General features: G+C 34.3%; 1 protein-coding gene across 1 annotated transcript; it reads left to right on the forward strand.

Annotated features, from left to right (window-relative positions):
- The first annotated feature begins 8,491 nt into the window (after window positions 1-8,491).
- LOC128018106 (small serum protein 3-like) lies at window positions 8,492-10,577 on the forward strand. The gene is made up of 4 exons (XM_052603478.1): window positions 8,492-8,539; window positions 8,645-8,726; window positions 9,326-9,443; window positions 10,308-10,577. The coding sequence occupies exons 1-4, from the start codon at window positions 8,492-8,494 to the stop codon at window positions 10,432-10,434; spliced, it is 375 nt and encodes a 124-aa protein (XP_052459438.1). The 3' UTR covers window positions 10,435-10,577.
- Window positions 10,578-13,134: the final 2,557 nt, after the last annotated feature.

A 13,134-nucleotide genomic window follows, 5' to 3' on the forward strand; every position in this document is an offset into this window, starting at 1 on the left:
ACTAGTGTACTATTTACGGAGGCCATATCTTTAACACCAAGTATTTTTTGCCGACTCTGTTGATATTCTCCTTGATTCCTTCAACTCAAAAGTTAAGAATGTTATTAATGATATTGCTCCAATAATAGTCAGTAAGAAAACAAACAACATTTTGGAAGACATAGTGCAGCAACTAAAATCATCAACTTGCTATATTGACACACTTCCCACATCTTTTTTCAAAAGTGTGCTTAACTGTTTAGAAGTAAACTGTTCAGTTGTTAAGCCCCTCCTGAAAAAGAGCAATCTTGATAACACCATTTTGAGCAATTATAGACCAATATCTAATCTTCCTTTTATAGGCAAAATTATAGAAAAGGTAGTTTTTAATCAGCTGAATAAACACTTAAACATCTGGTTTCAGACCGCATCACAGCACAGAGACAGCACTCATTAAGATAATAAATTATATTAACTTAAATTGTGACTCTGGCAATATATCAGTGCTGGTATTGCTAGATCTCAGTGCTGCGTTTGACACTGTCGATCATAACATACTACTAGAGAGACTGGAAAACTGGGTCGGGCTTTCTGGGATGGTACTCAAATGGTTCAGGTCATACTTAAAAAGGAGCGATCATTATGTGAGTCTAGGAGAGCATAAATCTAAGTAGACATCCATGATATGTGGAGACCCACAAGGTTCAATTCTTGCACCGCTCTTGTTTAGCCTGTATATGCTTCCTCTAAGTAAAATAATGAGAAAGAACCTAATTGCCTATTACAGCTATGCTGATGATACCCAGATTTACCTAGCCTTATCTCCAAATGAATACAGCCCCACTGACTCCCTCTGCCAATGCATTGATGAAATTAATAGCTGGATGTGCCAGAACTTTCTTCAGTTAAACAAGGAAAAAACTGAAGTCATTGCATTTGGAAACAAAGATGAAGTTTTTAAGGTGAATGCATACTTTGACTCTAGGGGTCTAACAACTAAAAATCAAGACAGGAAACGTGGTGTGATTCTGGAGACAGACCTTAGTTTCAGTAGTCATGTCAAAGCAGTAACTAAATCAGCATACTATCATTTAAAAAACATTGCAAGAATTAGATGTTTTGTTTCCAGCCAAGACTTGGAGAAACTTGTTCATGCTTTATCACCAGCAGGGTGGACTATTGTAATAGGCTCCACACCGGCCTTCCCAAAAAGACCATTAGACAGCTGCAGCTCATCCAGAACAATGCTGCCAGGATTCTGACTAGAACATCTGAGCATATCCCACCAGTCCTCATTAACTTCCAGTTACATTTAAGATTGATTTTAAAGTACTTCTACTTGTCTAGAAGTCACTCAAAGACCTAGGACCAAAATACATTGCTTCCAGAATCAGCCTCCAGAAGAGATCAGATGTGCTAAAACACTAGTCACATTTAAATCTAGACTCAAAACTCATCTGTTTAGCTGTGCATTTATTGAATGAGCACTGTGCGATGTCCGACCTGATTGCACTGTATTTTATGTATTAACTGTAAGATCATTTTCTATTTCTAACTGTTTTAAATTCAAGTCAATTTTTAAATAATTTCCAAAGTTTTAAAATTGCTTGTTTTACTTTTGTTCTTCATGATTATTTTACTTCATTTTATGTAAAGCACTTTGAATTACCATTTTGTTCGAAATTTGCTATATAAATAAACTTGCCTTGCCTTGCTACAGCAACCTCCCCCACCACACACACACATACACGCAAAATTGTAGAGGGCCTCGCACATCAACTTTGCACAGGGCCTCTCACCCTCCTTGCGACGGCTCTGCTGGGGCATATTTTAAACAAAAGGCAGTGGCTGCTGCAGTATTTGCCCCTTCTCTTTTGATGTTTTCTGGACACTCTCTGTAAGAAATATTTGAATAAGAAAATGTGTAAGTATAGGATATGATGCACTATAGTAATCACTGAATGTAATCATTAACTATTTATTTGCCTTCCACAGAATACATTTAGACCACTTACACTATTGATTTGGTTTCTTAGAAAAAAATAAAAATCTACCCTAGCTTTAAGAGCCATGAATGTAAATTACATGCTGTAAGTCATCAAAATATATTTCAGCTTGTGATGCAATTGACAAACACTAAGCAGACAATCTAGCAAAAGAAAACCATGACAACAAAGACACATTGCAGTATTTTTTTGCAGAGTGTCTTAAGGTAAATTAACATTTAATGTCTAATACATTAAATGCAAAAACAATTGTTAGAGTTCTGAACAATAAAGATAGGCTGGCAACAGGAATGACCTGCCAATCAATAAGAAGTGTATATATGGAAGTTTGTGTGATTTCTGTGTGACAGATGAGTACCTACAATACGAGGTTACTGGTTTTCACTAAACCAACTAAAACAGAAACTAAACAACGCTGAATGTCACAATGATATGATGCTAATATTTGTATTATATGTTAATTTTGTTTTACCTGTGACAACAGTGTACAGATTGATCTTGGTGAAAGCAAGCTTCCCCTTCCCCCACTTCATACTGAAACAGGCCATGACCTCATTTTTCATCAACCTGTGGATACAAGAGTAATGCCCAAATAATTAATTATACATGACACATTATGAGGCAGGTGTTATAGTTTCTGTTACGTGTTCATCATATCTAGTATAATGCAGATATCATATAGGTCCTCCAGTTGGTACTAGATTAAAAGTCATAGGCTCACCCAAACTGGCAGGTTTTTATCTTATTGCAAAACAACTGATATTGTGCAATTTCAAAATGTAAAACCAACACTATTTCAACAACTTGGCCTGTAAATATTAATTTCATTCATTTTCTCCTTGCTAGCAACTGTAAAGTGCAAAATTATAGGATAACAGAAGAGCACACAAGAAAACCAGAAGAATCAGATTAACTACCTTCAATCTATTAATATTTTAATCTAATTAATGTAATATATTAAAGCAGATTGTTCTAGCGGCTCTTTTATAAATGAACAAAAAAACATACCTTACAACAATATGGCTTCTTCAGAACATGGCAAAGAGATAAATGCAAAACAAAGCAAAAACAAAACAAAAGTTATAACCTCATATGGTATAGCCCCTAAATTCACACTATATTAAATACTATACCTTAGTGATAAACTTGAACCCCAAATATAAAACTAGAGCTTGTAGAAGAAAAGGCTGTTTTTGTTTAAAATAAATAAAAAAGGAGCCTCTTTACATCGTGTGTAGAAATCTGACAGCTAAAGGAGATCCAAAATTAATTAAACTTGTACAGCAGAATATTAAGTTACTATAAACACCTGTATAACTAATTCGCATGACACAATTGAAGAAAAAAAAGCATTGAATCGAACAAATTTCATGATGAAAAGCTTAACGTTAAATTATTCGAAACAATAATAATAATAATATAATAATTAAAAACATATGTCTCAAGTTTAAACTTTATTTGAACTGTTTTTCAGCGCTAACAGTTAGATGGCTTTAATGACTCAGGCGTTTTTATTTCAGGGATATAACCGTTAACGTTACCATTTTTTTATTAATTATCTCTACCCATCGTCTTGCAGCTAAAAAAAATAAAAAAAATACAAATAATAATCATAATAATAATAAAAATCCAAATAAAATAAACAATAATATACTTTAAATTAACTTGTATTATTCTGTAGTGCTTATTCACAAAATCCATACACAGAAAAAGTTTAAGCATATTCATCATTGATGGATAAGATCAACATTTAAATATGAAATTTGTAATTTTAAATTTTTAACTAGAATGTACTTTAAATATGAAAAATGCAAGTAAGAAGCAGCAATCAATCTGATCAATTATTTTATATATTAAAAAAAAACATATATAAGAACAGACTAAATTATAGCAAAGGAATTAGACATTTATATTGCATAATTATAAGACTGTACAATAAACAGTAATGCAGTAATGCACTCACTTTACTTTCCAACACAAAGATCAACAAGTTTATGTTTTGATAAACAATGTTTCCAGCCCAGAATTAAGTAAGCAATACTGTTTTGATCCTCCTAAATATGTCTTAACATGTTTGAGAGTGTTTGAATTGCATTATATTGCAAACAAGATTGTGTCACGGGCCAGCAAAGAAAGAACAGGGTCTGGGTCCAAATGCAGGGAAGATTAACTTTAACCCTCTGGAGTCTAAGAACAAAAAAGCCAACACGGCAAAAACAAAACCAAGATGCAAAAAAACACGAGAAGCAGTAACACTTACAAGACGTTGAGGTGACAAGGTGGGGCGGGGTCAGAAAAGAGACAGGACAAAAGCACATGGCACCAAACAAACACAACACTCACAGAAGACTGTGACAGAAAGACATAAGACTGTGACAGAAAGACAGAAAACTGTGACAGATTGGATATCAATTTATATAAACTGTTATGGTTCATGAATGGTCATGGGTCAAATTAAAGTCATAACACTTTATTTTCATAGTCCCTTTTGAATATTCTATTGACAATATAAGTATTGCACTTACATGTCAACTAACTCTCATTATAGTACTAATAGACTGTCTGCTTAATTTCTAATTCTGATGCTCTCCCAGAATATGTTTGACTGACTACAAGTAACTTTGCAAGTACATCAACTTATTCTAACACTCTAATGAAAGCAGGTACAGTCGTGGCCCAAAATACTGGCACCCTTTGTAAAAGTGACCAAAGAAGGTTGTGAAAATTCATTGTTAATCCTTTTGATATTTTATTTAAAAAAATATTCACAAAAATGTATCCTTTCATTGGATAATAAGAAATGAAAATTTTTTCTCAAATGCTCATTGGACACAATTATTGGCCCCCCTAGAAATTTTTATGAGTAAAATATCTCTGAAGTATATTCCCATTCAAATTCACAATTTTGAGCACTCAAGCTTGATTATAAACATGAAATTATCCAGCTATGGCTATGGCTACCTGTTTCACAGAAATATAAAGAGGAGGGAAAACAAAGCCCAAATTCCCTTAATCATTCATCACAATGAGAAAAACCAAAGAATGTATTTCTGATGTGATAATTGAGATAATTGAGCTTAACAAATTGGTGAAGTGGCTTTAAGAAAAGAGCTAGAGCAGTGAAAATTCCCATTTCCACCATCAGGGCAATAATTAAGAATCTCCAATCAACATAAAATGTTACAAAACTGCTTGGAAGAGGACTTGTCTATATCATCCTAATGTGTGGTGAGAAGGAGAGTTTGAGACTGAAATTCCTAAGGGGGAAGGGCTTTAAACCTTTGTCTTCACAGAAAAGTCCCTTTGCCATAGAATGGCAAAGAAACTGCTTTTTGTACATTATATATGGACCAGAATTAACTCAAAAAGACTTATAAATGAATTATTCCATTGCTTAACTCCATATTCATTTATGTGTAACCCACACATTTGACTATCATGTATAATCCCTTATTGTGTATGTCTTTTGATAACTATAGGATACATAGTCATGTCTAGTATTGATATAATCGAATTTTCTTGCTTGATATTGTCCAGACAATCATTTATTTGTAAAATATATCATAATCGTGTTATAGGAATCATGTCCAAAATAAGATCCTGCGAGGCAGGAACCACATGCTTGGTAAGATAAACAAATGATTTATGATACCCCCGAGCCAAAACCATATCTGATTGGTCAAGGCAACATTTGAGGGGTGGCCAACAAGGAAGTTTAAATACTTTGGACACCATGAAATTTAGAGTCTCCGAAGCCTGACCTCGGATGCCCGTTCATCTTCGACCAGCGCACACGACTCTGCACTTTCAGCCAACGCCCAACAACCACGGGCTTCCCAAGACGTCACTTCACTACTGAACTTCCAGCCAATCAGCGACACCGGGATACCCCTTTCAACGGGAGTCCCTTTCACAGGAAACGAAGGCAACGTATCCCCAGATATTTGTTGTGCTGGTGTATCTAATATAATTTTAGTCACATTGAGGAACTCAATGCGAGGTCTAATTACGTGATTGATGGTTGTTCATGTCTATGCAATTTAACGTATTGCTGTGAACTTGGGATTCCATATTTCCATTCTCTTAAACTCATCTTTCCCTAACTTTCGACCTTCCTGCAACTTGTGTGAATGTGTGTGTGCATGCGTTTATGTGTTAGATTAGTTTATATGTCTTAGATTTATCTAATAAAGCCTTATTCATATTGAAAAGAGAAGTATCTTGTGTTTTGTGCTTACAGGTTAATGTCTTAAACTGCCAATCTTGTTACTGTGCTAATTGATAGTATTTCACTATAACCGCAGGCGCGTCTCCGTGAACAGCCGTGAAACAGTGATTCTGTTCAAATTCCCTTTAAAATCTTAAATGATTCTCTTTGAGCTAAATTGACCTGTTTCCGTTACATTATTATAGAATCTATACCGTCTTATTAACTCACTGTCATCCATTGTCTGCAACACATTTCTTCTGCCTCTTCATCTTTCTGCCATTTTCTCCTCTGCTAAAGAAACTCTTAAGCCTCTTAAAAGTCCTCATCTGTGCTCCTAACAAGTTTGACCTTAAGACCTCTTTTAAGGGTTAAGATGCTTTCTGAATTACTTTTTTCTTTACTAGGATTTTTTCTTTAATTTTAAGAGTAAACGCCCACATTTCTAAGAATTTTCTTTGAATTTTGTCACTAGGAGCTACTTTTTGCATTAAGATTCTTTATGAATACGGGCCCTGAATGATTTAGCTCCTCAGTACCTGATTCATATCACATTAAAGATTTTCATGTCTACTGTGATCTCAAAAACTCTGGCCATTTGGTAATACCTTGAATATTGAATATCAAAATCAGCTGTAGGCTGTAGATCCTATTTAGTGCCCAAACTCTGGAACAATCTACCTAGCGATATCCGGGAGGCATACATTGTCTCTCAGTTTAAATCTAGATTAAAGACTCATCTCTTCAATCTTGCATACATATAACACACAATCATTTTCTATAATTCAGATTTGTTAAAGAATTGTTAGGCTGCATTAATTAGGTCAAACGAAACTGGGAAAACACACAATTTACTTGTTACATCGTAAGAACAATGACATAAACTATTATTAGTTTGTTTTATTTATTTTTTCCTAGATCACTGCAGCCACCCAGATCCAGTCCGTTTCTAGTGAAGACAGTGGATCAACACCTAGAGATGATCTCTTCAGCCCTGAACGTCAGCAGAGACCATGTCAACTAGATGAACCCTAGAGACAGATCCCCTAGACTGCCATCAGCCCAAAACCACGAGAACCAGACGAGTCCTCTGCTTAATCTGTAGTGTGTTACATTTTTAAGCACACCCATGGGTGCATAAATGGGATTAGGGCACAAATGCATTTGCTGTTTAACCTCTTAAGTGTCATATCACAAAATGTATTACTGTATTTTATATTTTACAATCAAAAAAACTTGTTACAATCTTTTTATAAAATACATATCGTTGGAAAGGTCTGAGTCTCAAGATGCCCTATTTGGTCGTTATTTTGTGATAGATGTAATATTTTTAGAGAAAGGTAGACAAAACCTGCATTCAAAAATTCAGTGGAGTTTGTGTGTCACCCGGTGGATGTTTTTGGTATAAATACAATCTCACAGGAACATCATTATATATATATTCATTTAGCAGATGCTTTTATCCAAAGCGACTTACAAATGAGGACAGTGGAATCAATCAAAGACAACAAAAAGAGCAATGATATATAAGTGCTATAACAAGTCTCTTTTTTTAAGAATAGAATTAGAATAGTGAGTGTTAAAGTTAGAGGGTCAAATAAAGACTTAAAACTTATTTACACAAGGTGTCAGGGATTCAACACAATCACTTCAGTCCCCATCCAGGACAATAACCAGTTCACAGTTACAGTTCTGATCACCTGCACCTGCTGTCACCAACACGCCACACTATAAGAACACACACTTCACAGTCACTGATGGACTGTCCTGGTCTCTCTCAGCTGAACTTAAGTGAAAAGATTTACCTACTGTTTCTCCTGTGATCTTTCAGTGACTCCTAGGATACTGATCCTTGCTCTACAACAAACCTGCAAAAGATAATAACCATCAGTACTCAGATAAGAACCCCTGAAAGTAAAGTATTGGTCATTATTAGACCAATAATTATTGCATAAATGTTAAATAGTACCATGAAACTCTCTCAAAATAATAAATATTATCTAAGGAAAAAAGCATATATATTAAATTAATTTTACAAAAAGAAAAAAGTTTTTGATCTTTAGCAACACATGTGACTCCTAAATTAACAATACCAGAGAGTTAAGAGAAAGACTTATATTAAAGACATGAATTATATAATGTATGCATGTATGTTTTTATTTATTTTTGCATAAAAGTACAAGTGAGTAAAAGTTGGTAATCAAACAAGTTGATGATCAGTTCAGATGTGTGTTGAAATGATTGGCCAGAAAGATGCTCCGCCCCACTTCTGCTTCCTTTAAAAAGACCTATAGTCCCAATGACTGCATTTCATCAGACCAGCATCTGTGCTAAACTTGCAAAAATGGTAAGTTTCGTAATGTTACTTATCAATACAGAATTTATATGTAAACATTAACTGTTGTGTACTGTGTGTTTTTTCTGTAATAAGTTCTTAGTTTTGTCTTTACAGGCATTTTTGGCTCTGGTTTTGGTATTTTGTGCCTGTGTCTCTTTAAGTGATTCTGCCTGCTCCGTGACACTTGTTAATCGAGGTAAATAAAAACATAAACACAAAAAAACATATTTTAAATTATTTCTTTAAAATTTCACTCTTTTTTCATAGTGCATATTTCATCAGAACATGATGAATTAATCATCACTTAGTTGCTTTATATAAAAAAATTTATATAAAAAAATTGTAAACATCAAAAATAACAAATGCTTCACCGGATCCTTGTGTTTATAAAATAAAATAATAAATAATAATTTTAAAAATCATCTTATTTCTGTTTTACCTTTCATTTCAAAGGTATTGGAGATAATTGCACTAGATCCACTTTAACATTTTCTGTCAAGTAATTGTATCTATGATATTTTTCAATCTGGTTTTAAGTCTGCTCACAGCACAGAGTTGGTTCTCTTAAACGATATCTATCTACAGATCCAAAGATTCTATGGTTCTTATTCTGTTAGATTTATCTGCTGGATTTGATGCTATGGGCCACCCCACCCCTAGCTACACAAGAACAGAAAATATTTAATTATAACAATGAGACACTCATCCACTCATCATACTACATATTTAAAAGGTGGTGTATGTACACTATTAGGTAACAACTTAACAACTCTTAATTTCATTGAATTTAAATAGGGGCAAGATATTGTGTTGATCGCTATGATAACTCCAAGCATCTAATGGGAAGTACTTGGACAAACAGACAATGTGTCAGATGTACCTGCTCCCCCGGGTCAATGGAATGCTGTGACAGGTAAGACACTTAACATCCTAACTGCTGTTAAAATATTAGAAAACCAAATACATTGTTCTAAAAAAAAATATTAATTTAATCTTGTCCTTCAGTTTGTTTGTTTTTTAAACAAAATTAACCACAACAATTGATATACAGATAATACAATACTGCAGATAATACAATATTACTGAAATAAGTCATGAAACACTTTCATGACTGTCTCTTAACACGCTCAAGTAACATACTGAAGCATGTACTTTATTACAATTTTGCTGTAGTGTTATTCAATATTACATTTGAAGTATTTTTTTACATTACATTAAAGTATGTTTTAGTTTACAATAAATGCTTGCCAGTACATGTAGCACACATAAGCATTCTTCAAAGAAAATGCAAGCAATTAAATTATATATGAAATGTACTTAAGTCCTATTTAAGTGGGTGATAAAAGCACACTTAAGTTCAGCTGATTGCATTAAATATTTTATTTTTTTATTAATAAAATGTATTTATTTATTTAATATTTATTTAATTTAAATTATAATAATGTTTAATTAATCCGAGAACATTACATTAAGTTCAAACTTAAGTATATTCTTTTATTATTTCTCTAATAAGTACTCTTTTTAAATGTATGATAAAGTTTACTTTTTCACACGGTTTGTTCATTATTAGCCCTATTAATTTTTTAAAACAGCTTCACATATCTTATTTAAACCCTATGCTGGCTTGTTCATGTGCCGTATTTTAACACATTTTTCATCAGCATTCATGTTTACAAGCTGAAGGATGAGTAGAACTTTATTTTTGTGATTATGGACAGCATGTTGTGGGTTTTATATTTCAAGACATTTCCTCTGAAGTGATGTGTTTTTGTTATAGGATGGGCCGAGTGGTTAACCTGTCTCAAGGCTGCACTGTGAAGTACGATTACAACAAATGCACATTTCAAGTGTATAATCCAACAAACCCCAACATTAAGTGTTTTTATGGCACTGTTTTAAAATAATTTCCATTGATCGAATGATGTGTCCTTTTTGGATGAAAAAAAACTGTTTTTGGATCCAACTTGGACTACACTGTAAAAAAAAAAAAAAAAAAAAAAACTTGTGCCCATTTTACTTAATAAAATTGAGGCAACTCTTTGCATCAGCTTTTTGAGTATTTTGAACTCATTTTATTTTTGTTTGTTCTATTAGACTTTACACGTTTAAACTTGCACTCTTAATTGATGGCAACTCAATTTACAAAACCTTGTTGTTTTTAAAGTATATTTATCAATTTCTTATAAGCTTCTTTTTTTTCAAATGTATTCAATCTATATTCAAGTTTTTCTACAATAGTGTAATGAAACAGTAATCAGGCATCTCAAAACAAAACATTTATTCGCTTTACAATGTTTACAACAGCCTAACAATGAAAAATACAGAGTATGATTAACACTATTTTAACACTTTAGTTTAGGGACCAATTCTCACTAATAACTAGTTGCTTATCAGCATGCATATTACTAGCATATTGACTGTTTATTTGTACTTATAAAGCACATATTAATGCATTATTTTGCATGACCTTATTTTAGATCCCTTAATCCTACAACATACCTAAACTTAACAAATAATGTATTAACTATTAATTTTACAGAGGGAAAAGTCTAGGTGAATGTGTTTCCTACTTCTAAAGTGTTACCACACATCCTTTTCAGATGAATTTATTCACCTTTAAAGGGGGGGGGGGGGGGGTGAAATGCTCGTTTTCACTCAATATCCTGTTAATCTTGAGTACCTATAGAGTAGTACTGCATCTTTCATATCTCCAAAAAGTCTTTAGTTTTATTATATTCATAAGAGAAAGATAGTCTGTACCAATTTTTCCTGGAAAAACATGACCTGCTGGAGGCGTGACGTGTGGGCGGAGCTAAAGAATCACGAGCGCGAGTAGGCTTTTGCGTTGAGAGCGTGTGGAAGCTGTGACACCGTGAGGACAAAACCAACCAAAACAAACCATGGCTAACAGTCAGATTCAGCATATATTTATGATCCAGAATCAGATCCAGAGGCTGAAATTTAACAAGAGCAGCATCAGCAACAACGTCTCTATGTGGTATGTACTGGAACTGTATATATTTGCTTAGCGGTTTTGGAAAATGACTAAGTTCCACTTTGTCGTCTTTTTTTTTTTTAAGCTGTACATGTGGAAAGTGCAGTTTGATGACAACATCGCATGTTGTTTACTTGATGTGCTTACACGCCGATAGCTAAGTTAATAACACAGAGATATTTGAAGCAGTTTTACTCACCGCATGCGGTTCCAACACACGATCGTGACCCTTTTTCGTTGGGACTGCATTATCCTTAAGAAATAAACGATGTCCAAATTCGGCGTCAAACTGGACCTTGTTTGTAAAACAAGCATTTTCGAAATGCAGGGGAACAAACACAAACACTTGCACAACTCCGTTGATGCTCTGTAAAAAAACTCCATCCACTGGTCCCTTAATGCTGTTTCTCTTTTGGTAATCTTTGCAGGGTTGTCTTGCCCTGGCAACCAAAAACACACTCCTTTTGTGACATTTCGCGACGCTCTCGCTCTGATCAGTGAAGTCTGTTGTGCTCTCAGTGCTCTGCTATACGGGAGCGTGCGCTCTTCCGGGAGAAGTGCCCTCAGGACCCATATAAGGAAATTCCGCTCCATCTAACGTCACACAGAGCCATAATCGAAAAAAACTTTCCGAAACTTGTGACAAACCGGAAGTAGTATTTTTGGAACAGAAATACTCCTTCAAACGTACAACTTAATTTTTGAAACTTTGTCCATGTTTAGCATGGGAATCCAACTCTTTAACAGTGTAAAAAACTCAGAATGCATGAAATAGCATTTCACCCCCCCATTAAATAAAGCTGTTTACAGGCTTCAAGTAAAAAAAAGAACTTGAAGTACTTAAACCAGTGTATATTGTGTTTTGAACAGTGTTTTGAATAATGTTAAAATATCAAATTCAATTACATTAAAAACTTTTAATCAGCAAATAAAAAGTAATAGCATTCAATATAGCGTTTTTACACAGTACATTTTTTAACTTATGTATATGTGGGTGCCAGATGGTTTATGCTGGGTCTACATGGGTACCAAGTGGACATGGTCCCAAAATAGGCATCTTATCTGGGGCCCACTTGGTTCAGCTAAGTAGGTCCAACATGGGCAAAAACAGAAGTGGTCCCTATGTGGGTCTTAGTTGGGCCACAATTGGGAAATTAGTGCATGGGTTCTAAATGGGCAACACAAATGGGGCACATATGGGTTTAACAAATGGGTTAGACATGGACAAATACAATTAATCCTATAAAGGCTGCCTACACTGGCCCAAGGTAGTACCCACATAGGTAATGTTTGTATGGGTTCTGAACAGGGAAAGACGTAGGAGGAACTCTTGGCCAAAATATGGGTCAGACATGGGCAGACACAATCATTGCCTTCTAGGTTGGCTACATGGGCTCAAGTAATACCCACATGGGTAATATCTGTATGGGTTGTGAATGGGGAAATACATATTGGGTAGTGATGGGTCATTCATGAATGATCTGTTCATTGCGTCTGTCACGTGTGTAACAGAAATGAGTCGAACAACCTCTGTCTTCACAGAACATCTCTTTGTCATGATAATGGCAAAGAAACTGCTTTTGTACATATATATGGACCAGAATGAATT

Source organism: Carassius gibelio, chromosome A8 (assembly GCF_023724105.1).
Source record: "Carassius gibelio isolate Cgi1373 ecotype wild population from Czech Republic chromosome A8, carGib1.2-hapl.c, whole genome shotgun sequence".
Classification (NCBI taxonomy): Eukaryota; Metazoa; Chordata; class Actinopteri; order Cypriniformes; family Cyprinidae; genus Carassius; species Carassius gibelio.

Coding starts and splice junctions, on each gene's coding strand:
- LOC128018106 (XM_052603478.1), top strand. CDS start 8,492: ATGACTGCATTTCATCAGACCAGCATCTGTGCTAAACTTGCAAAAATG. Junction 8,727..9,325: donor CGTGACACTTGTTAATCGAG/GTAAATAAAAAC, acceptor GAATTTAAATAG/GGGCAAGATATTGTGTTGAT. Junction 9,444..10,307: donor TCAATGGAATGCTGTGACAG/GTAAGACACTTA, acceptor TTTTTGTTATAG/GATGGGCCGAGTGGTTAACC.